Source organism: Equus caballus, chromosome 21 (assembly GCF_041296265.1).
Source record: "Equus caballus isolate H_3958 breed thoroughbred chromosome 21, TB-T2T, whole genome shotgun sequence".
Taxonomy (NCBI): domain Eukaryota; kingdom Metazoa; phylum Chordata; class Mammalia; order Perissodactyla; family Equidae; genus Equus; species Equus caballus.
In genome coordinates, this window is record NC_091704.1 from 46948511 (window position 1) to 46969500 (window position 20990).

The 20990-nt window shown below is 42.7% G+C and overlaps 1 protein-coding gene across 1 annotated transcript in view; it reads left to right on the forward strand.

Moving 5' to 3' along the window:
• Nucleotides 1–4947: 4947 nt before the first annotated feature.
• Nucleotides 4948–20990, forward strand: part of GOLPH3 (golgi phosphoprotein 3) — a 54075-nt gene continuing 38032 nt past the window's right edge. The window contains exon 1 of the mRNA XM_001500613.7: nt 4948–7253. Within this exon, the coding sequence (XP_001500663.3) occupies nt 6303–7253 (951 nt within the window). The 5' untranslated portion in view covers nt 4948–6302. The remainder of the gene's footprint in view (nt 7254–20990) is intronic.

The window sequence follows — 20990 nt, forward strand, 5'->3', positions numbered from 1 at the left end:
CCATATGACCCTAATTGCACTCCTGGGTATTTATCTCAGAGAAATGAAAACTTACGTCCACACCAAAACACGTACATGAATGTTCATAGCAGCTTTATTTGTAATAGATCCAAATTGGAAACAGCCCAAAAATCCTTTAATGGGTGAACGGGTAAACAAATTGTGGAACATCCATACTGTGGAATACTACTCAGCAATAAAAAAGGAACAAACTGTTGATACACATGATTTGGATGGATCTCAAGGGAATTATGCTGAGTGAAAAAAGCCAGTCTCAAAGGGCTACAGAGTACATGATTCCATTTATATAGCATTCTCAAATATCACAATTATAGAAATGGAGAACAGATTAGTGGCTGCCAAGGGTTAAACATGAAGTGGGGGGGTAGAGTGGGAGGTGGGAGTGACTATAAACAGGTAACATGAAGGATCGTTGTGGTGATAGAAAAATGTTGTACGGGGGCTGGCCCTGTGGCTGAGTGGTTGGGTTTGTACATGCTGCTTCAGTGGCCCAGGATTTCACTGGTTCAGATCCTGGGTGTGGACATGGCACTGCTCGTTGGGCCACGCTGGGGCGGCGTCCCACATGCTACAGCTAGAGGGACCCACAGCTAGGGTGTACGGCTGTGTACTGGGGGGATTTGGGGAGAAAAAGCAAAAAAAAAGATTGGCAACAGTTATTAGCTTGGGTGCTAGTCTTTAAAAAAAACAAAAGTAGGGCCAGCCCCGTGGCTGAGTGGTTAAGTTCATGTGCTCTGCTTCTGCGGCCCAGGGTTTCACAGGTTCAGATCCTGGGCGTGAGCATGACACTGCTCATAAAGCCATGCTGAGGCAGCATCCCACATGCCACAACTAGAAGGACCCACAACTAAATATACACAACTATGTACCGGGGGGCTTTGGGAAGGAAAAGGAAAAATAAAATAAAAAAAAAAAGGTTAAAAAAAAGAAAAATGTTGTATGGATCTTGATTGTGGTGTTGGTTACACCAATCTACACATGTGGTAAAATTGCACAGAACTACACACACACAAATAGGTGCACATAAAACCTGTGAAATCTGAATAATGTCTGTGGATTGCACCAATATTCCTTTTCTGGGTTTGGTATTGTACTATGATTATATAAGATGTTACCATTGTGGGATGCACAAGACCTCCCTATATTAATTTTGCAACTTCCTGTGAATCTATAATTATTTCAAAATTTTTATCGGATTTTGAGTCATGGTGAGAAAGGCTTCTCCTCTCCAAGGTTATAGAAAAGTTCACTCTTAGTTTTCTTCTGGTACTTCTATAGTTTCTCATTCTAGGTGTTTTGAAAGTTTTATCAGATTAAAACAGAAAGCTCTTGAACACCCAACTACCCCTCCTCTTGGAAGTTTCACATGCTTCTGAAAAACTCAACTGAGATAAACTCGTGCAAACTTGGTCAGTGTTCAGTGGTCCCTGTCTCAGTGAATGGCTCTCCCATCCACTCTTATACAAGCCAGAGGTGGAGAGTCAACCTTGAAAAACTCTCTCCCTTATACTCCACCAATTCCATAGTCAATCTTCCATTGATTCATGTCAATTTTACTTCCTGTGTCTCTTGAAACCATTCACTTCTGTCTCTTCTTCCATGATCATAGTTAAGTTATTATCATGTCCTGTGGGACTACTGCAAAAACTAACTGGCTCATGTATTCCTTGTAACTACCTCCTTGGTATATCCAGTGAGCTTTTCAAAATGCAAATCTGATATTATACACCCACCCATTCCATCTTTCCCCACACAGACCATTTAAAAGCACCTTTAATGGCTTCTCATTGTGTTGGTTGAAAACAGAGGGAAATTTTAAAATGGCTTCACAGCACTGCATGATTTGACCATTGTCTGTGACTGTTGCTTTTGATGACGTTCTCCCCTGCAGCCCAGCCAAAATGGTCTTCTATTTGATTCTCCATCATTCTACAGTCTCTCCTTGCCCAAGGGCCTTTGTACAGGCTATTTCCTCTGGGGAATGACCAACCAATTTGGTTTAGTTAACTTCTGCTCATTCTCCAGCTTACTACTTTCTTAGAGTTGCTTTCTTTGAGTCCCAGATAAAATACAAGTTTCTCATATATTTGAGAATACATGCTCTCATAATATGGTATTCCTTCTATATTCAAATGTATTCAAAGCATTTCTCAATTTATATGTTAATTAGTGTGATGATTTGCTTAATAGCTGTGCCCTCCACTAGGCAGCCCATGGAAGCTACGACTGTGTCTCTTTTGGCTTACCATGATATCCTCATTTCTCAGCACAGTGCCCAGCACACAGAAAATATGTATAAATACAAGTATTTGTTCAATGATTGAACGCAGAACCTGGGTTCTAATGCAGGCTCTCAATGTGCCAGATGTGTTATATTAGGCAGATTACTGAACTTCTCTGTACCTCAGTTTCTTCGCAACTGAAATGAGTGTTTTACTCTGGGATTCCCAGAAAGCAGGGCCTAAGACAAAAGCTTTTGTGCTACTATTTTGTTAGGGAGTGCAAACTCCCTGGAATAAGAGCGAGGGCGAGGGCGAGTGAGGAGCAAAGGAGGGAGAGCTGTATCAAGAAGGTATTGTTGGGCTTGTTGCAGCTTAGCGCCACGAGAGGGTGTGTAAAGGATCTCCACAATCCATTTGGGGAGAGAAAAGGGAACTTTTATCTACCAGCTCTGAGTGCTAACTCCTGCACACTTCCAGATTGCCCCATGGGAGCCCAAGGTGTGGCGCTGACAGGCTACGCTGCACGAGGTGGCTGGAGTCCATGCAGAACGGCAGCACCTCCTCTGCAGGGTTCTGGGGGGAGTTACTGGAGAACATGCCTGGCACATACTCAGCAGTCAATAAAAAAATGGTCATTGTTATGAGGAACATATATTTCGGTTTCCAAACTATCATATCCTTCTTGTCTTCCTGCCTTCTCTCTTTGTCTTTGTTTCCAGACAAGGTGATTTTGAAGTCTACCTTGTGGATAACAAGCAAGGAAAAAAATGCCAGGAAAACTCTGGGGAAAAAAAAAAGAGAAGAGCAACGAAGTTGCGTAAAGTCTCAATGACTTGAAGAGTGTGGTACTTGTGAGGAGACAGACCACGAGCATACATTTTGGTGGACAAAAACATATGTGGCTATTCATTATATTTTTATATATACGTATACATATATTTTGTTTTTTTGAGGAATATTAGCCCTGAGCTAACATCTGCTACCAATCCTCCTCTTTTTGCTGAGGAAGACTGGCCCTGAGCTAACATCCGTGCCCATCTTCCTCTACTTTATATGTGGGATGCCTACCACAGCATGGCTTGCCAAGCTGTGCCTCGTCCGCACCTGGGATCTGAACCGATAAACCCTGGGCCACCGAAGCAGAACGTGTGAACTCAACTGCCACGCCACCAGGCTGGCCCCTATGGATTTTTTTCCTAAAGATTGGCACCTGAGCTAACAATTGTTGGCAATCTTCTTTTTTTTCCTGCTTTTTCACCCCAAATCCCCCGAGTACATAGTTGTATATTTTTAGTTGTGAGTCCTTCTAGTTGTGGCATGTGGGATGCCGCCTCAGCGTGGCCTGATGAGCGGTGCCATGTCTGCACCCAGGATCCGAGCCAGTGAAACCCTGAAGCGGAGTTGGCCACTGAAGCAGAGTGCGAACTTAACTACTTGGCCACAGGGCCGGCCCCATATTTATATTTTTTAAGAGAAATAAGGTGAGTTTTACTTGAGCCAAGGTGAGGATTATAATCCAGAAAGGCCTTTTTCAGAAAGGAAGAAAGTGTTCCCCATTATATTTATATAGCATTGTTTGTAATAGCAAAGGATTGGAAACAACCTAAGTGTACATCAATAGGGGATTGACCAAAAAAAAAAGTTATGGTACGTTTATAGAACAGAATATGATGCAGCTGAAACAAAGCATGAAAAGCTCTTAAGTATTGATATAGAAAGCTCTCCAACATCAATTATATAAAACATCAAGATACAAAACAATGTGTATAATGTGCTATTATTTGTATAAAAAGGGAAGAAAAATATATTTTCATATTTGCTTGAATGTACATTAAAAAAATCTCTGGAAGGATAGCCAGGAAAATAGCATTAGTTCTTACCTATTTGTGTGTGGATGAGCCCAAGTATTTCGGTATCTATTTACGGCATAATAAATGACCCCAAACTTAGCAACTTAAGACAACAGGTGTTTATTATGTCACAGGTTTTGTAACTCAGAAGTTCAGGAATGGCTTAGCTGGGTGGTACAACAGTGGATTTGCCTCCCGGCAAGTTAAATCAGACTCTCCACCAGAAGTAGTTGTCTCACAAAGTAAAAGTATATAAGCAGCAAATAGGAGACCGTGGGCAAATCATTTCCAAAGTCACGGCGTCCCCAAACAAAGGGAAGCAGGGACATTTATTTCGGATGGGGAATGAATATTCGAAAGGGAGAGGTGGGGATTCGCTTGCGCAGGCTCAGTTGGAAAACATGCTTCCACACACACTGCAGGTTATGGTAATAAGACCTAAGCTCCTCTTGGAGAGATTTTAGCATTAAAAACAAGGCAAAGGGGGCCTGCCCGGTGCTGCAGCGGTTAAGTTCACATCTTCCGCTTTGGCGGCCCGGGGTTCGCTGGTTTGGATCCTGGGTGCAACATGGCACCGCTTGGCACGCCATGACGTGATAGGCGTCCCACATAGAAAGTAGAGGAAGATGGGCAGGGATGTTAGCTCAGGGCCAGGCTTCCTCAGCAAAAAGAGGTGGATTGGCAGTAGTTAGCTCAGGGCTAATCTTCCTCAAAAAAAAAAGAAAAACGAAGGTAAAGGTCATAGGGGTAGCTCTTGTGGTGAGGCTTGGGCCGGTTCAAGGTGGTTGGTGATTGCATCTCCTTAACACAACAAAAGGGAATAAATAACATTTTGGAAAAAGAGTTAAATGCTTCCAAACCCACCCTCGAGTTCCTCCGGGCAATTAGTCAGGTGACAGAACTGGCTCAGAATCTCAGGAGGTTGTAATCAAGATGTTAACTAAAGGCTTCACTGGAGATGGGGGGATCGCCTTCCAAGATGGCTCACTCTCTCACATGACTGTGGGCAGGAGGCCTTAGTTCCTTCCCAAATGGACCTCTCAAAAGGCTGCTTGAATGTCTTCATGATATGGCAGCTGGCCTCCCCCAAAGTGAATGATCTGAGAGAGAGAGAGAAAAGAGAGAGGGAGAGAGAGGAGTGGGGAGAGGGAGATTAAGGAAGAAGCTGGAAAGACTTTTATGACCTAGGCACACCTGCCACATTCTATTCATTTAAAGAGAGTCACTAAATCTGGCCCACACTCAAGGAGAGGGGAACGAGGCTTCACCTTTTGGGAGGAGGAGTATCCGAGGATTGTTGGCATATTGTAAAACCCCCGGGGGAGGGAAGGGGACGGGGAGAACAACCGGTTGAACAGGGGCAGGGCTGGCAGATTTTCACTACATCTATCTGTACGCTCCTTGAACTATGTATCTGACTATGTATGAATCAAATAATAAATTAATTACAATTCTTTTAGGAAGGTAATTAAAGAAACATACTTTAGGCTATTTGGGAAAGAACTGGCAGAGACATGAAAGAAAAAAACAGTTGAACAGGATGTGAATGGGAGAAATTGGTTGAGGTGAAATTGAACTTTGCCCATAAAACAGGAAAAAAGGAGGGACTACTTTGTGCTCACCCTGCCCCCTCCTCCCTCCTCTAGATGGATCGGTCTCACTTCCCGGGGTGTGGGGTGGGCATGGTGAGCGGCCCGGAGGAGTTCTGGATAATGGGTTTGAAGAGGGGAAGAACAGTAGCCAGAATCTTCTATGGGACAGTTTCACGGTGGGCGTTTATCATTTAATTTCTCATTTATTACGACTTAAGTCCTGTTTACGATATATTTCTCCTATCTAAACTATTCTGTAGCCACAGCCTGTGGTCTTTGTTGACTTTAAATATTAAGATGGCATACAATGTTATTTCTGGATAATGTTAAACGCACCACCCTTCTGGCCCTCCAAACCCCGCTCTCCCTGGTTTGCCGTCTCCCCTTTAACATAACTTGCACAAACTGTCAAGCACGCCAAGAGGATTTAACCTAGGAAATTGAGAGAGATTAACGTGTAACAAAGACGTGGCATGCAACCCCACAGGTTTACTGTGTCTATAAAGTTTGTTCAGGTCGCGCGCACTGACGTGGGCAGCACCATCTGTACTCACGGCGCCCAGGTCACCTGACGAGTCAGGAGGCGAGGAAAAAAGTTTTAAGAACGAAACCATTCAATGTGTTCCAGCCTTTCTTTTCACGCAGTAATACACCTAGGAAATACTCAAAGTCCACTTTCAAGACACCGAAATGCAGCCGCTCCTTCCGAAGGGGCACAGAGCCCAGCGCCGGCTCCGAGGGTGCCGGGGTCTGGGGTGCTAACGACACAGCTCGAGGCCGAGCGGGGTCCACCCTCGCGAGGCCACGGCTGCCCCGACTCGTGGCGGCCCCGCCAGTCTCTGGCTGCAGCCCGGGTCTGGAGGTGCGAATGGGGAGCGGACGGAGGGAGGACACGTCACCAGAGGGAGGGAGACGGGACGGGCGGCGAAGGCACGCGGAAGAACGGGCGAGCGTCGGCGGAGACCCCGGCTCGGGAGGGGGTCGCCGGCGGCAAGCCTTCGTCCCCCGCCCCGCCCGCCGCTTCCGGCGCCCCGGCCCCGCCCCACGCCGGCGGTGCCACATCCTCCGGTGACGTCAGCCTGCGCCGCCATATTGGAAAGGCGCCGCCGCCGCCGCCGCCGTCTAGAAGCTCGGGCTGCCTTGGGGGCCGCGGTCGCAGCAAAGAAGGGTCTCTCCGGCGCCCGGCTCGCCCGCCTCGCCGCCGCCCGCCTCCCCATGCCTGCCCCCGGCCCCGCTGCCGACAGCGCCCGGATTTAACACGGAAGCCCGCGTCCGGGGCCGAGGAGGGAGACCCGGTAGGTCCCGCGTCCCTCTCGGCCCGGCGCGGCGCCTCGGCCGGAGCCATGACCTCGCTGACCCAGCGCAGCTCGGGCCTGGTGCAGCGGCGCACCGAGGCCTCCCGCAGCGCCGCCGACAAGGAGCGGGCGGCGGGCGGCGGCGGCGGCGGCGGCGAGGACGACGCGCAGAGCCGCCGTGACGAGCAGGACGACGACGACAAGGGCGACTCCAAGGAAACGCGGCTGACCCTGATGGAGGAGGTGCTCCTCCTGGGCCTCAAGGACCGAGAGGTGCGGGCGCGGCGGGCGGGCGGGCGGGGCGGGGGTGGCGGGAGCCCGGCCTCGGCTCCTCGCGCCCGGCCTCCAAGGATCCGAGCTCCGCGCGCGGCCGGCCCGGCGCTTCCAGGTCCTCCCGCCCGGGTGCTCGGATGTGTCCTCTCACCTTTCACAGTCACTCCTTTCCTTTGGACTCCCGGGCAGTCTGCTGCCTGCTCGCTGTTCCTGCGCCTTTGACCTGTGTAGACCGCAGGGTACCGTTCCCACCTGGAGCCTGCCCGTTAGAGTACATCCCCTGGAGCCACCAGCGCCCTGAGCTCCTGGCTTCTGCAGGTTTGAGGACCTGGGAAGGCTCTACGGATCTGATTCTTGAGGGCTTTAAAGGAAAAACTTAAGGTGTACTGTTTGGAACTTTGAAAAATTTCAGGGCCGTGGTATTGGAGGCAAAAGTTTTACTGATCAAAGTGAAACAAAATTCTTATGAAACCTCCTGGAAAATGACTTTGTAGGCAAACTTGCTTTGGGTGAGAGATTGTTTTTAGAAGCGCTTTGTGTTTTATCAGTTGGCTCTTCCCGGGAAAGTCTGGCCATCTTAAGGAAGGGTTTTTCGAGGGATGCTTGAAATGCTAGGTTTGTGATTTCGTGAAAGGCCTCACAGCTTTAGATGGGTTAAAGTTGGGATAGCTGTTCTTTGTGTTCTGACTTTGAAAACGATTATTTTCACCCCAATGTCTTGTGAGAGTTTTCACACATAGAGAAGTGGAAAACAAAAGCTACCGTGGACCACAATGTACTCACCTCCTAGGTTCTATAATTAATATTTTGCTGTAGTTGCTTTAGCGCTTATCCGTCCAGCTACAAAAATGATTATTTTTAAAGACAGACTTGTGGACAGTCATAAAGATGGATGGATATTCTGTAAATCAGGTACGGTGAGGTGGTTTTGGAACTTGTTATCCTAGCGTGGAAAGTACAGACAGTACATTTTGAGTCAGACACAGAAATCTCAGTGTTATTTGTCTTGATTTTTAGGAGGGCTTTCCCAACTCATGAAGGTGGGCAAAAAACATTTCATCCTCATGAAACAACTGATCTTACTTATTTCACTGAAACTTGTCAGATATTAAAGTTTATCTTGATTAGAAATGTCTAGAGCATTTGCAATATCTGGGTTTCCCATTTGTTCAGATTTTAATAATGATCACTTTGAAAAAAGTGTAGGTCCCTCTGGCCTTGAGAGGGGCCCATTATCTGTCTATTAAATATTGAGTTACGATGAAAGCAGGCTGTATGTGAAATTACTTTTTGTTCTTTGGATGAAAAAAGCAAACTAGATGTATAGTGTCTTAGAAATGTGGCTTTAGAAAGATTTCATTTGCCTTTTTAGGCTTCACTATTTAGAATCTTGGTAGTAAACATTTTTCTTTAAGTCCTTATTTTTCTCCTTTGGGGCAAAAGTTACGTTTTAGAAAATTAAAAAAAGAAGGAAAATGAAGAAAACAAGTCATTCGTGTTCTTGAGTGAACATTTTGGCTTATAGTTTTGAGACTTTTCTATATGGATATGTACTCTGTGTAAAACTAAAACTTAAAAAACAAACAGAACCTAAAACTAAAAGTAGCTTTTGGCTTTCTGAGTCACACTAAGTGAGGAATTATTGTGAGAAAGTACCTTTTTGCTTTTCCAAGTATGTGTTTACGTTAAAGCATATTAACGTGGTATTTTTCTGTGATTGGTTTTCTTGAAGATAATCTAAAGAATTTATTTGTTGAAGCTTAATGGTACTTACAAAGTTCAGACAATTTAAGATTTTTTGGTGGCAGATAATTGAAGCCATCTGTTGTATTTATTTTGTGTCATGGTTCACTGTACTTGGCCACGTCATATCCAAGGTCCAGACACTAGCTAATTCTAAGCAATTTTTGCTGATTTCAACAACCACATAGAGAAATTTTTTTTCCCTCCTTTTGCAAGCAATTCAGGGAGTTGGAGTAGAGAGGGGTGAAGTTGAGATTTTGCACTGCTTTAGATTTTGGTTTTAGGGATTAGCCTATATATGTTTTCCTGTCCTTAAACATCTTAATAACCGGCCTGTCAGCTCATCCATTCTTGTTTTTCTCCTTGGCAGGTTTCCCTCCCCTGTCTTCAACTAATATCACTTTTTTCAGGGGCAGGAATTACTCTCTTACCTAGAGTCTGGGCATTTAGGCTTGTCAATAGTAGATTTTAACTTAATTTGCTATTAAGTAGTTCTAAACTTTAGCTATAATATGTAGCTTAAAAAATTCACTGCTTTAACTTTTTATTATTTTAACTTAGCGTTCATATTTGTAATATCTGGGTACTTTTAAAATATTTAAAAGCTAAACTTTAAGGTTAGGTAGGTCATTAATGATGGACACATTTTATATATATGTGTGAACTAACCTTATTTGAAATCAAAACAAGAAAAAATTTTAAGATATTGTGAAATGGTGAAATTAATTTTACTGTGATTTTTTGAAAAAGCTGAGACTATGGTTTTTTAAAAATATTTTTTGTTGAGTAGTAAACCTGAAGAAAAGTGCACATATCAGTGTGGTGAATTTTCGCAAACTGAACACAGTTGTGAAATCAGCGCCTCGAGCCGGAAACAAATGGCCAGCTCTCCCGAAGCCCCGCTTGATCTCCTTGCCAGTCACTGCCCAGTCCTTGAGGACCAGCTTGACTTCAGAATTCGGCATAGAATAATTTTGCCCATTTTTGTACTTTCATTTGTGTCTTGCTTTTGTTCAGCATTGTTTGTGAGGTTCATCCATATTGTGTGAAGTTGTCATTCGTTCATTCTTACTGTCTTATCAACCTGCTTATTTTTGAAGAAGATTAGCCCTGAGCTAACATCTGCCGCCAATCCTCCTCTTTTTTGCTGAGGAAGTCTGGCCCTGAGCTAACATCCGTGCCCATCTTCCTCTACTTTATATGTGGGATGCCTGCCACAGCATGGCGTGCCAAGCGGTGCCACGGCCGCACCCAGGATCCGAACCAGCAAACCCTGGGCCGCCGAAGGGGAACGTGCAAACTTAAGCGCTGTGCCACAGGGCTGGCCCATATGTATTTATTTATTCAGAAAAGATTTTATTTTTCCTTTTACTCTCCAAAGCCCCCCAATACGTAGTTGCATATATATTTTAGCTATGGGTCCTTCTAGTTGTGGTACTTGGGACGCTGCCTCAGCATGGCCTGATGAGCGGTGCCATGTCCACGCCCAGGATCGGAACTGACGAAACACTGGGCTGCTGCAGCAGTGCGCTAGAACTCAACCATTTGGCCATGGGGCTGGCCCCTATTTATTTTTTTAAGATTGGCACCTGAGCTAACATCTGTTGCCAATCTTTTTTTTAAAATTTATTTTATTTTTGTTCTCCCCAAAGGGCCCCACAGTGCATAGTTGTATATTCTAGTTGTAGGTCCTTCTGGCTCTGCTATGTGGGACGCTACCTCAGCATGGCTTGATGAGCAGTGCCATGTCCACGTCCAGGATCCAAACCAGTGAAACCCTGGGCTGCTGAAGCAGAACGCATGAACTTAATCTCTTGGCTGTGGGGCTGGCCGCTCTTACTGTGCCTAATTTATAAATTGAACTTAATTAGAGGTATGTATGTACAGTTGTCCCTCGGTATCTGAGAGGGATTGGTTTCAAGACTCTCCGAATCTGCCAGATGCTCAAGTCCCACATAGAAAATGATGTAGTATTTGCATATAACCTAAGCACATCCTCCTGTATGCTTTAGATCATCTCCAGATTACTTATAATACCTAATACAATGTAAATGCTTTGTAAGTAATTAGTACAGTGTATTGTTTAGGGGAAAATGACAAGAAAAAAAGGCTATACCTGTTGAGTACAGTCAGCCATCATAGGCCTCTTGATCTGCAGTTGTTGAATCTGTGGATGCGGAACCTTTGGATGTGGGGGGGCCTGACTGTATGGGAAAGAACATAGTATATATAGAGTTCAGTACTGTTAGGTTTCAGGCATCCACTGGGGGTCTTGGAATGTATCCCCTGAGGATAAGGGGGGAGTACTGTAGTGTCACTGTGGATCAGACTGTTTTCTGACATGGTTCTTTGAGCTTTTTTCTCCCTAGCCTGTTGGTGCTGTCTTTTCCATCCTGATTTTTGAGGCACTTCAATTTTGTAAGCTTCAAGAGCTGTCAGGTAAAGTCCCTTTTTAAAGATAGTTGGAGTTGCTTACTAATGTTTCTAATGCTTATAGATAAGAACCCCAATGCAATAATTTCACTGTGTATTTTGAAAAATAAGTGCATGCTTGAGCTGGATAATACACACTTAGGATAAAATAGTTAAGTTTAACTAAAATGATGGAACTGACTTTTTTTTTTTGCTGAGGAAGATTAGCCTTGAATGAACATCTGTGCTGGTCTTCCTCTACTTTTTTATGTGGGTTGCTGCCCCAGCTTGGTGTAGGTCAATGCCCAGGATCTGAACCCGTGAACCTGGGCCGCTGAAGCAGAACACACTGAACTTAAACACTATGACGGGGCTGGCCCTGGAACTGACTTTTACGTGGCTTTTAAACTAGCTCCGAAGATTGATCCCAAAGATGTGTTCCATTTTCGGAATAAGTTTACCAAGGTTACTACTTTGAAATACAATGCTTATCAAGATGTATAACTTCATTTTTTCAAAAGTTCTCTTTTCTATACATGCAGCAGAATGCATCATCTCTGGATATCAAATCTATTAATGAGGGACCGGCCCCGTGGCCAAGTGGTTAAGTTCTCACGCTCCGCTTTGGCGGCCTAGGGTTTTGCCAGTTCAAATCCTGGGCTCAGACATGGCACCACTCATCAAGCCGTGCTGAGGTGGCGTCCCACATGCCACAACTAGGACCCACAACTAAAAATATATACAACTATGTATGGGGGGGCTTTGAGGAGAAAAAAGGAAAAATAAAATCTTTAAAAATAAAAAAAAAATCTATTAATGAAAAATTCACTCAACATTCAAAATTTCGAGATGTGCTAAGCTTTTAGTAATTTAAAGTACAGTAAAGGCTTCTGAGTTTTGGAATTTTGTGATTCCTTTACTAATACAAATAATATTCCCTTTATATTTTTTAAAGATTTGATTTTTCTTTTTTTTTTTTTTTTTTGGAGGAACATTAGCCCTGAGCTAACATCTGCTGCCAATCCTCCTCTTTTTGCTGAGGAAGACTGGCCCTGAGCTAACATCTGTGCTCGTCTTCCTTCACTTTATATGTAGGACGCCTACCACAGCATGGCTTGCCAAGTGGTGCCATGTCCTCACCCAGGATCCTAACCGTTGAACCCTGGGCCACTGAAGCAGAACGTGTGAACTTAACCACTGCGCCACCAGGCCGGCCCTCAAGTGTGTTTTTTTTTTAAGATTTTATTTTTCCTTTTTCTCCCCAAAGCCCCCCCCGGTGCATGGTTGTATGTTTTTAGTTGTGGGTCCTTCTAGTTGTGGCATGTGGGATGCCGCCTCAAGGTGGCCTGACGAGTGGTGCCATGTCTGTTTCCAGGATCTGAACTGGTGAAACCCTGGGCTGCCAAAGCGGAGTGCGCAAACTTAACCACTTGGCCACAGGGCCGGCCCCCCTCAAGTGTATTTTTGAGAGTAGGCACACAAGTATGAAATACATAGGATCTCAAAAATTAGTTTTTGGGGTTCATTAAACTGTTTGTACCTTTTAAACAAGATTTTATACTATTGAAATCACTTCAGTGCGTCGGGTTTCTTTCACAGTGTGGTCAAAATATTTGCTGATTTATCTTTGTCATGCTAATATTTGATATTTATTAATTTTAAGGTATCTGAGTGTTCCTCTGTGGATCATTTGAGATTATCTTTTAGAATTATATTTTGAAATTACTTTAATCAAATTTTGAAATATTTAGGGAATTTTTCTGACATTTAAAGAAAGAAATTATTATAGTAAGTGTCAGCTTATATGTGAGTCTTAAAACCCCTAAATGCATCATGCTTGACTTGTTATGTCGTGTTAAATTTTAAGCCCAACTCTCCTTTATGACCAGGCAAACTTTCCCTACTTTCTATCAGCATAACTTTTCTGCTATTAATCAGGATAAATGATATCATTCAAAGTTGCTATAGTCTTTGTTTAGGGAGTTTTGTTTTCACGCGAGCCTCCTTTTGAAGCAGCACAGAGAGACTGTGCTTGTCCCCATGTTTCTTCCAGTTAGTAAGTGTAGTGACAAGTGCCAAAGGTGAGAACCCTGCTTCATTTTGAAATTGATGTTTGTGGCTTTAGCTTTCTCTAGTCAAAGCTTGAAAGACTGCAACCTGTTTCAGTAGCATTGCACAGTATTGTAATGTACTCTAGAAAATATTGAGGCTTTAATTTAGGTATTACAGGTATATATAGAAAATAGGCCCTTTCTCAGTTGTTTGGTAAACCTCTGATCTGCAAGAATACGATTGATAGTAAAGTACATTACATTACCACAAGGAATGCTTCTGGTAGATATATTTTGAAGCTTAAAAACACATTTTAAGGGCCAGCCATGTGGCCTAGTGGTTAAGTTTGCATGCTCTGCTTTGGCGGCCCCGGGTTCACCGGTTTGGATCCCGGGTGCAGACCTCCACACCGCTCATCAAACCATGCTGTGGCAGGTGTCCCACATATAAAATAGATGATGATGGACACGGATGTTAGCTGAGGGCCAGTCTTCCTCAGGAAAAAAAGAGAAGGATTGGTGGCAGATGTTAGCTCCGGGCTAATCTTCCTTAAAAAAACCAAACCAAAACAAAAGAAAAAATGTATTTTAAGCTTAAATTAAAAATTTAATTTTTAAGCTTAATAAATTATATTTGGTTTTCATATTCTTTTATTGGAGAAGTTCTTAAATTGGAGTCAACAGATGGAGTTTAGAAACTCTGTGAATGCTCTGCAATTGTGTGTGTTGTATTTTCCTGGAGAAAGAGGACATGGCTTTCATCAAATACTGAAAGCGTTTAGTGAAACAGAAGGTTAAAAGTTACTGAACAGGAACTGTTTCTTTGTTTTTTGTTTTTACTTTGTTTACTTTTGTCCTTTTTTTCCTCCTGGAAATTGACTACAGAAAATTCAAGGTTTCAGGGTTGCAGTTTGCAATTGGAATTTGCGTTCTCTGAGATTTGAGATATGAAACCAGCGTTTTTGTAGCCTGGTCATCTTGCTAAATGACGTTTACAAGCTGTGTAATTACCGCATCTAGAATTCTAACGATTTCCATCCATTCATCAAATGTTTATTGAACCAGGCCCTTGACGAGGTACAAACGCTAGGAAGAAGGTCTCTATCTTTTAGTCCACTTCATTGTGGTTTTGTGGGTCAAAACGCATACAGTAAACTACAGCCTTCCTCTTTTTGTTTGAGGGAGATTGTCACTGAGCTAACATTTGTGCCAATCTTCCTCAGTTTTATGTGGGATGCTGCCACAGCGTGGCTTGAGTGGTGCTAGGTCCATGCCTCGGATCCAAACCTGCGAACCCTGGGCCACTGAAGCAGAGTGTGTGCACTTAACCACTATGCCACCAGGCCAGCCCCTAGAATTTTTTGATAGTGAATATCTTAGCCTGGCATATAGCTGCCACTCAGTAAATATTTATTTAAGTAAATCATGTATTTTCAATGAGCGCAATGTCATTTGTCCCTAAGGGAGTGAAAATTGGTTTTGGGAGTGGTGGTGAAAAAAATCTTTCTCCTTTCATATATAAAGCATAGATAAACATGCAGTATATAAACAGACATGCAGTGTAACCATCTTATTAAAATCTCATGGGGGAGGGAGTGATTAGGGAAAAAAGAATCTAAAAAAGCTCTTAGGGAGCAATAATGAAAAAAAAGTTGAGAAACACTGAAATAGTGCTTAGCTGAGTTTTAGAAATCTTTTTCTCTGATAGGAATTTTTTTTTTTTGGAAGATTAGCCCTGAGCCAACTACTGCCAATCCTCTTTTTTCTGAGGAAGACTGGCCCTGAGCTAACATCCGTGCCCATCTTCCTCTACTTTATATGTGGGACGCCTACCACAGCATGGCTTTTGCCAAGCGGTGCCATGTCCACACCTGGGATCTGAACTGGCTAACCCTGGGCCTCTGAGAAGCAGAATGTGCGAACTTAACCCCTGCGCCACCAGGCTGGCCCCTCTGATAGGAATTTTTATTGAGATAGGATTTAGCTTGTAGTTCAGTATTAGGAGGACCAGTTTTAGCTGGTCTGTACCGTAGGAGGTTGAGTTAAATTTTTAAATTCATCCTTTTCTTGTATTTTGTTTCACAATGTGCATAATATATTAGTACACATACGCAATTTAAATATATATACACACAGTAGTACAAGTGTCTAATATATACATATTTAATCGTAAACTTTCCCTGATGGTGTAAATCTCCTGTGTCTGTATTCTTCATCTTCTGAAGACCTCTCTCTCAGCCTTCTAACCTGAGTCACTCTGGGTTGCTGGCTGTCTAGGTTTGCTGCATACCTGTGACATTTGGTTTCCTCTTGGCCCCGCCATCTTGAGACTTGCTGTTGCTTCTCTCCTCTCTTGGTTCATCTGCTTCCTGGATCTCTTGTCTGTCTTTTTCTGGGTACACTTCTGGTGTGTCTAGCTTCTGAGAGCTTCCAGTAGCTTGGTGAGAAAAGGTAAAAGAAAAGTAAGTCTTTAAAGACCGTGTATATCTGAAAATGTCTTTAGTATACTTTCACAATTAATTGATAATTTGGCTGGATATGGAAATCACTTTCCCTCAGAAATTAATTTAAAGGAAACTTGGAAGATTTTCTCCACACCTTCCCTCCAAAGAGGAACCACCATGCTGACTTCTAACACTGTAACCTTTTTTTGAGAACATTATATAGGTGGAACCACAGAATATGTATTTATTTTATGTCTGGCTTATTTTTTTTTATTCATTAAATTTTAAGGTCCAGGTTTTTCTTGTTGGTTCATGATGTGTTAGGTAAACTTTTGTCTTCCCCATCCACCACCTTCTGGAAGGGACTGGAAATTCAAGGACTGCATATAAATTGTAATGGCTAGTTTTACTCTGGTTTCATTTTCTGGTTCCAGTTTCTTAAATGCAACTGTTTAACAGTTTTATATCATGTTAACAAAATAAGCTCAGAAATAACGTTTAAGACTTTATCTTAAATTTTAGTTCAGTCACTGAATTGGGCTTGTCATTTAATTTTTGTATCTGTATCCTGTTGTTTAAAGTGGAAACAGAGGTTTAGTGTCCATATGTTCAGTTCATCCAGCTATTGAGCACCTTTGTGCCATCTCTTTGCCAGGTGCTAAGGTTACAAAGAAAAGTTTTTTACCCTCAAGGAGCTTCCAGTCTATGTAGAAGGTAGGTTTGCAAATGACTTCAATAAAATAAATTGCTGCCTTTAACAGAAGTACATGTTAAGTGCACTAGGGACACAGAAGGGATGCCTTGGATCAAGAGCCAAAAAAGACCGTGCCGTGTTCTTGACTCCCCGCCTTGCCCTGGACTGGCTAGAAGAACTAGGACAAGTGATTTGAATTCTTAGAACCTGAGTTTACCCCGGGAAAAATGGGCCTACATCTGTGGGCTGCCCCATAACCTTTCATTGTAGGGATCTGATGAATTGGCATGTGTGCAAGCACTTTGAAAACTCAAGGTACGGAACAAATGAAGATGAGTAATTACACAGCCTAGAGAAGTGAATGAAAATCTATAGTGGTCTTGACAAGTGTTTGATATTTCCACTGTTTTTGTTACTTCCTCACCCTCCTGTGCTTTATCTGCTGGGCTTAGTGAACATTCCATTCAGATGCAGTTGCTTATCCATATGTTTGTCCTGAACCTCCAACCTCTTTTGTTTTGGGTAGTCTCTGGCCAGCTGGGCTGGGAAATCTGGAAACCGGAAGTACATACCACTTGAATTCTTATTCTTAGGTCAAGTCTTCCTTGAACAATTCTTACAGATACTCTTAACTCTCCACAGATACCGGGAGCCTTCGAACCTCCAAAATGATAAATGACACTAACGATGATTGAATAAAATAACACAGTAAAGTGCCCAGCATAATTGGTGCACGATAAATATTGTTTCCTTATGTCTTAAGCCTCCAAATCAGAAAGCTTCAAAAAGTCCCTGACCTTCTAGCCCCTGTGATCACCATTTCTTCCCACCTTTTGATGTTCCTACCTTCTGTTTTTGATGCCCCCCCTTTTTTGGAGGAGGGGGTGTCCTTCCTTCCTGAGTTCAAGGCCAGGATTTTTGAAGTTAGGGCTGGGTCCCCTGGAGAAGGCATGGCCCACAACCCTTTCTGTTTTATCTTATTTGATTGAATTTTTTTTCCTCTTTTCTCCTTATCTTTTAATTTACTTTTTATTTTTCTCCTTCTGTGTAGGTCCTTTGGCTACTAAGGCCCCTTCCCTGAGGAGATTGGGAGTGGGGAAAGATGTGGGAACAACAATTTCAAAATTGCACCAAATTATAAAGTTGTACTTTGTGCAAGGCTTTTTGTTAAATGAGTCTAGGAATTAAAATCACAAGAAAAGTTCTAGTCTTCACAAGTTTATAGTCTAGTAGTTGGGAGGCAAGACATGAGAACTAACGTTAACTGTAAAGTAGCCCTATCCTAAGTGCCACGTGGGTCATGGAGACAGTGCGTTTTCGGTTCAGACGAAGCAGTAGTGACTTAGGCTGCGGCTGTCCAGGAGAGGGTCAGGAGCAGAGGGGAGTTGAGCAGGGCATTGCACCATCTATAAAAGGATGGGCGTTCCATTCTAGGGGAGTGAGGGAGCCAGGGCTTAGAACAGAACCTCCAGGGCATTCTCTTACAAAGTAGTTTGAAGCTGATTGGAAATTGGTTTTGAGATTAACTTCCATTTGACTGTAATCAAGAAGTTTTTTAAGGCTATGAAATTTTGAATTAAAATTAGAACATTGTTTTAACATACATTTTAGTGATTTTTACAAAATGTTAGAAAGTATTTTTTATAAGTTTTGAACTTGTTATATTCTGTCCATCCATCCATCCATCCATGTATCCATCTCTCATTTGTCCTCAAATAGTTGAGGATCTTTTATGATCTGGGCAGTGTCCCAAGTGCTGGGCTAGAAACATTAAAACAGTTGGTTCCCTTCCATAGTCTCCATAATCTTAATGTGACTCATAGGACTAAAAGAGTAAAAGGAAAACCGTGAGTTTTTTATTTTTAAATTTTTTATTGTGATAAAATGTATACAACAAAATTTACAATTTCAGCCTTTTTTTTTGGTGAGGAAGATTGTCCCTGAGCTAACATCTATGTCAGTCTTTCTCTGTTTTGTGCGTGGGACACTACCACAGCATGGCTTGATGAATAGTGTGTAGGTCTGTGCCCAGCAAACCTCAGGCTGCCGAAGTGGACTGCACAAAGTCAACCACTATGCCACTGGGCTGGCCCCCATTTCAGCCATTTTAAAATGTACAATTCAGTGGCATTAAGGACAATCACGTTGTTGTGAATATTGCAGCCATCACCACTCTCCATCTCTAGAACTTTTTCATCATTCCAAGCTGAAATTGTACCCATTAAACACCCATTCTTGGTTTCACCCTCCCCCCTAGCTGCTGGTAACCATTATTCTACTTTCTATATCTGTAAATTTGAACATTGTAGGTACCTTATACAAGTAGAATCATACATTTGTCCTTTTGTGTCTGTTTTACTTAGCATAATGTTTTCAAGTTTCATTCATATTATAGTGTGTGTGAGAATTTCATTCCTCTTTAAGAATGAATAATATTCCATTAGTTGATCCATTCATCTGTTGATGGACATTTTGGTTGTTTCTGTGTTTGAGCTATTATGAATAAGGCTGCTCTGAGCATTGTTGTACAAGTATTTCTTTGAGTCCCTGCTTCAGTTCTTTTGGATACCTAGAAGTGGGATTGCTGGGTAGTATGATAATTCTATGTTTAGTTTTTTGAGGAACTACCATACTGTTTTCCACAGTGGCTGAACCATTTTATATTCCCAGCAGAAAGCACAAAGATTGCAGTTTCTCCACATCCTGGCCAATACGTCTTACTTTCTGTTCTGTTTTTTTTTTTAAAAAAGATTGGCACCTGAGCTAACCACAGTTGCCAATCTTTCTTCTTCTTCTTCTCCCCAAAGCCCCTAGTACATAGTTGTATATTCTAGTTGTAGATCGTTCTGGTTGTGCTGTGTGGGACACCGCCTCAGCATGGCATGATGAGCAGTGCTAGGTCCGTCCCCAGGAGCCAAATCGGTGAAACCCTGGGCTGCCGAAGTGGAGCTCATGTACTTAAACTCAGCTACGGGGCCGGTCCCAATTTTTTTTTTTTTAAATACCATTCTAACAGGTGTGACGTGGTATCTCATTGTGGTTTTGATTTGCATTTCTCTAATTACTGATGTTGAATACCTTTGCATGTGCTTATTGGCTATTTGTATATCTTTTTTGGAAAAATGTCTATTTAGGTCATTTGCTATTTTAAAAATCATTTTGTTGTTGTTGAGTTTTAGAAGTTCTGTATATATTCTGGATATTAATCCCTTATCAGAGATATGATTTGCAAATATTTTCTCCCATTCTGTGGGTTGTGTTTTCACTCTGTTGGTAGTGTCCTTTGATTCAAAAAAGCTTTTAATTTTTTTTTTTAAAGATTTTATTTTTTTCCTTTTTCTCCCCAAAGCCCTCCCTGGTACACAGTTGTATATTCTTAGTTGTGGGTCCTTCCAGTTGTGGGATGCGAGACGCCGCCTCAGCGTGGCTGGATGAGCGGTGCCATGTCCTTGCCCAGGATTCGAACCGACGAAACACTGGGCCGCCTGCAGTGGAGCGTGAGAACTTAACCACTCGGCCACAGGGCCGGACCCCCAAAAAGCTTTTGATTTTGATGAAGCCTATTTTTTTCTTTTGTTGCCTATGCTTTTGGTGTCATATCCAAGACTTAATTTCCAAATTCTCTGCCATGTTTTCTTCTATGAGTTTTATAGTTTTAACTCTTATGTTTAGGTATTTGATCCATTTTGGGTTAGTTTTTGTGTATGGTGAAAGGTAAGGGTCCACCTTCATTCTTTTGCGTGTGGATGGGTATCCAGTTTTCCTAGCACCATTTGCTGAAAAGACTGTCCTTTCTCCATTGAATGGTCTTGGCACCATTATTGAAAATCATATGACTGTACATGCAAGGGTTTATTTCTGGGCTCTCTAAGCTATTCATTGGTTTATATATCAGTCTTTATGCCAGTACCACATTGTTCTTATTACTGTAGCTTTGTAATAAGTTTGAAATCAGGAAGTGTGAATCCTCCGACTTTGTTCAAGCTCTAAGTTTTGAAAATGAAATTAAATGTTAAGAAAGTTATCGGGGCTGGCCCTGTGGCCGAGTGATTAAGTTCGCGTGCTCCGCTGCAGGCGGCCCAGTGTTTCATTGGTTCGAATCCTGGGCGCGGACATGGCACTGCTCATCAAACCACGCTGAGGCAGCGTCCCACATGCCACAACTAGAAGGCCCACAATGAAGAATATACAACTATGTACCAGGGGGCTTTGGGGAGAAAAAGGAAAAAATAAAATCTTTAAAAAAAAAAAAGAAAGTTATCCATCTGCCTAAAAGGTTAGAGCCCTTTAAAAGAGCTCAGAACTCTCATTCAGTCTCTGTTTAAGCTGTCTGTCTGCTGATTTGTCCTGGGTTGTAAGTGCCTTTAGGAAATTCAGAAGGTGAGGTCCAGTA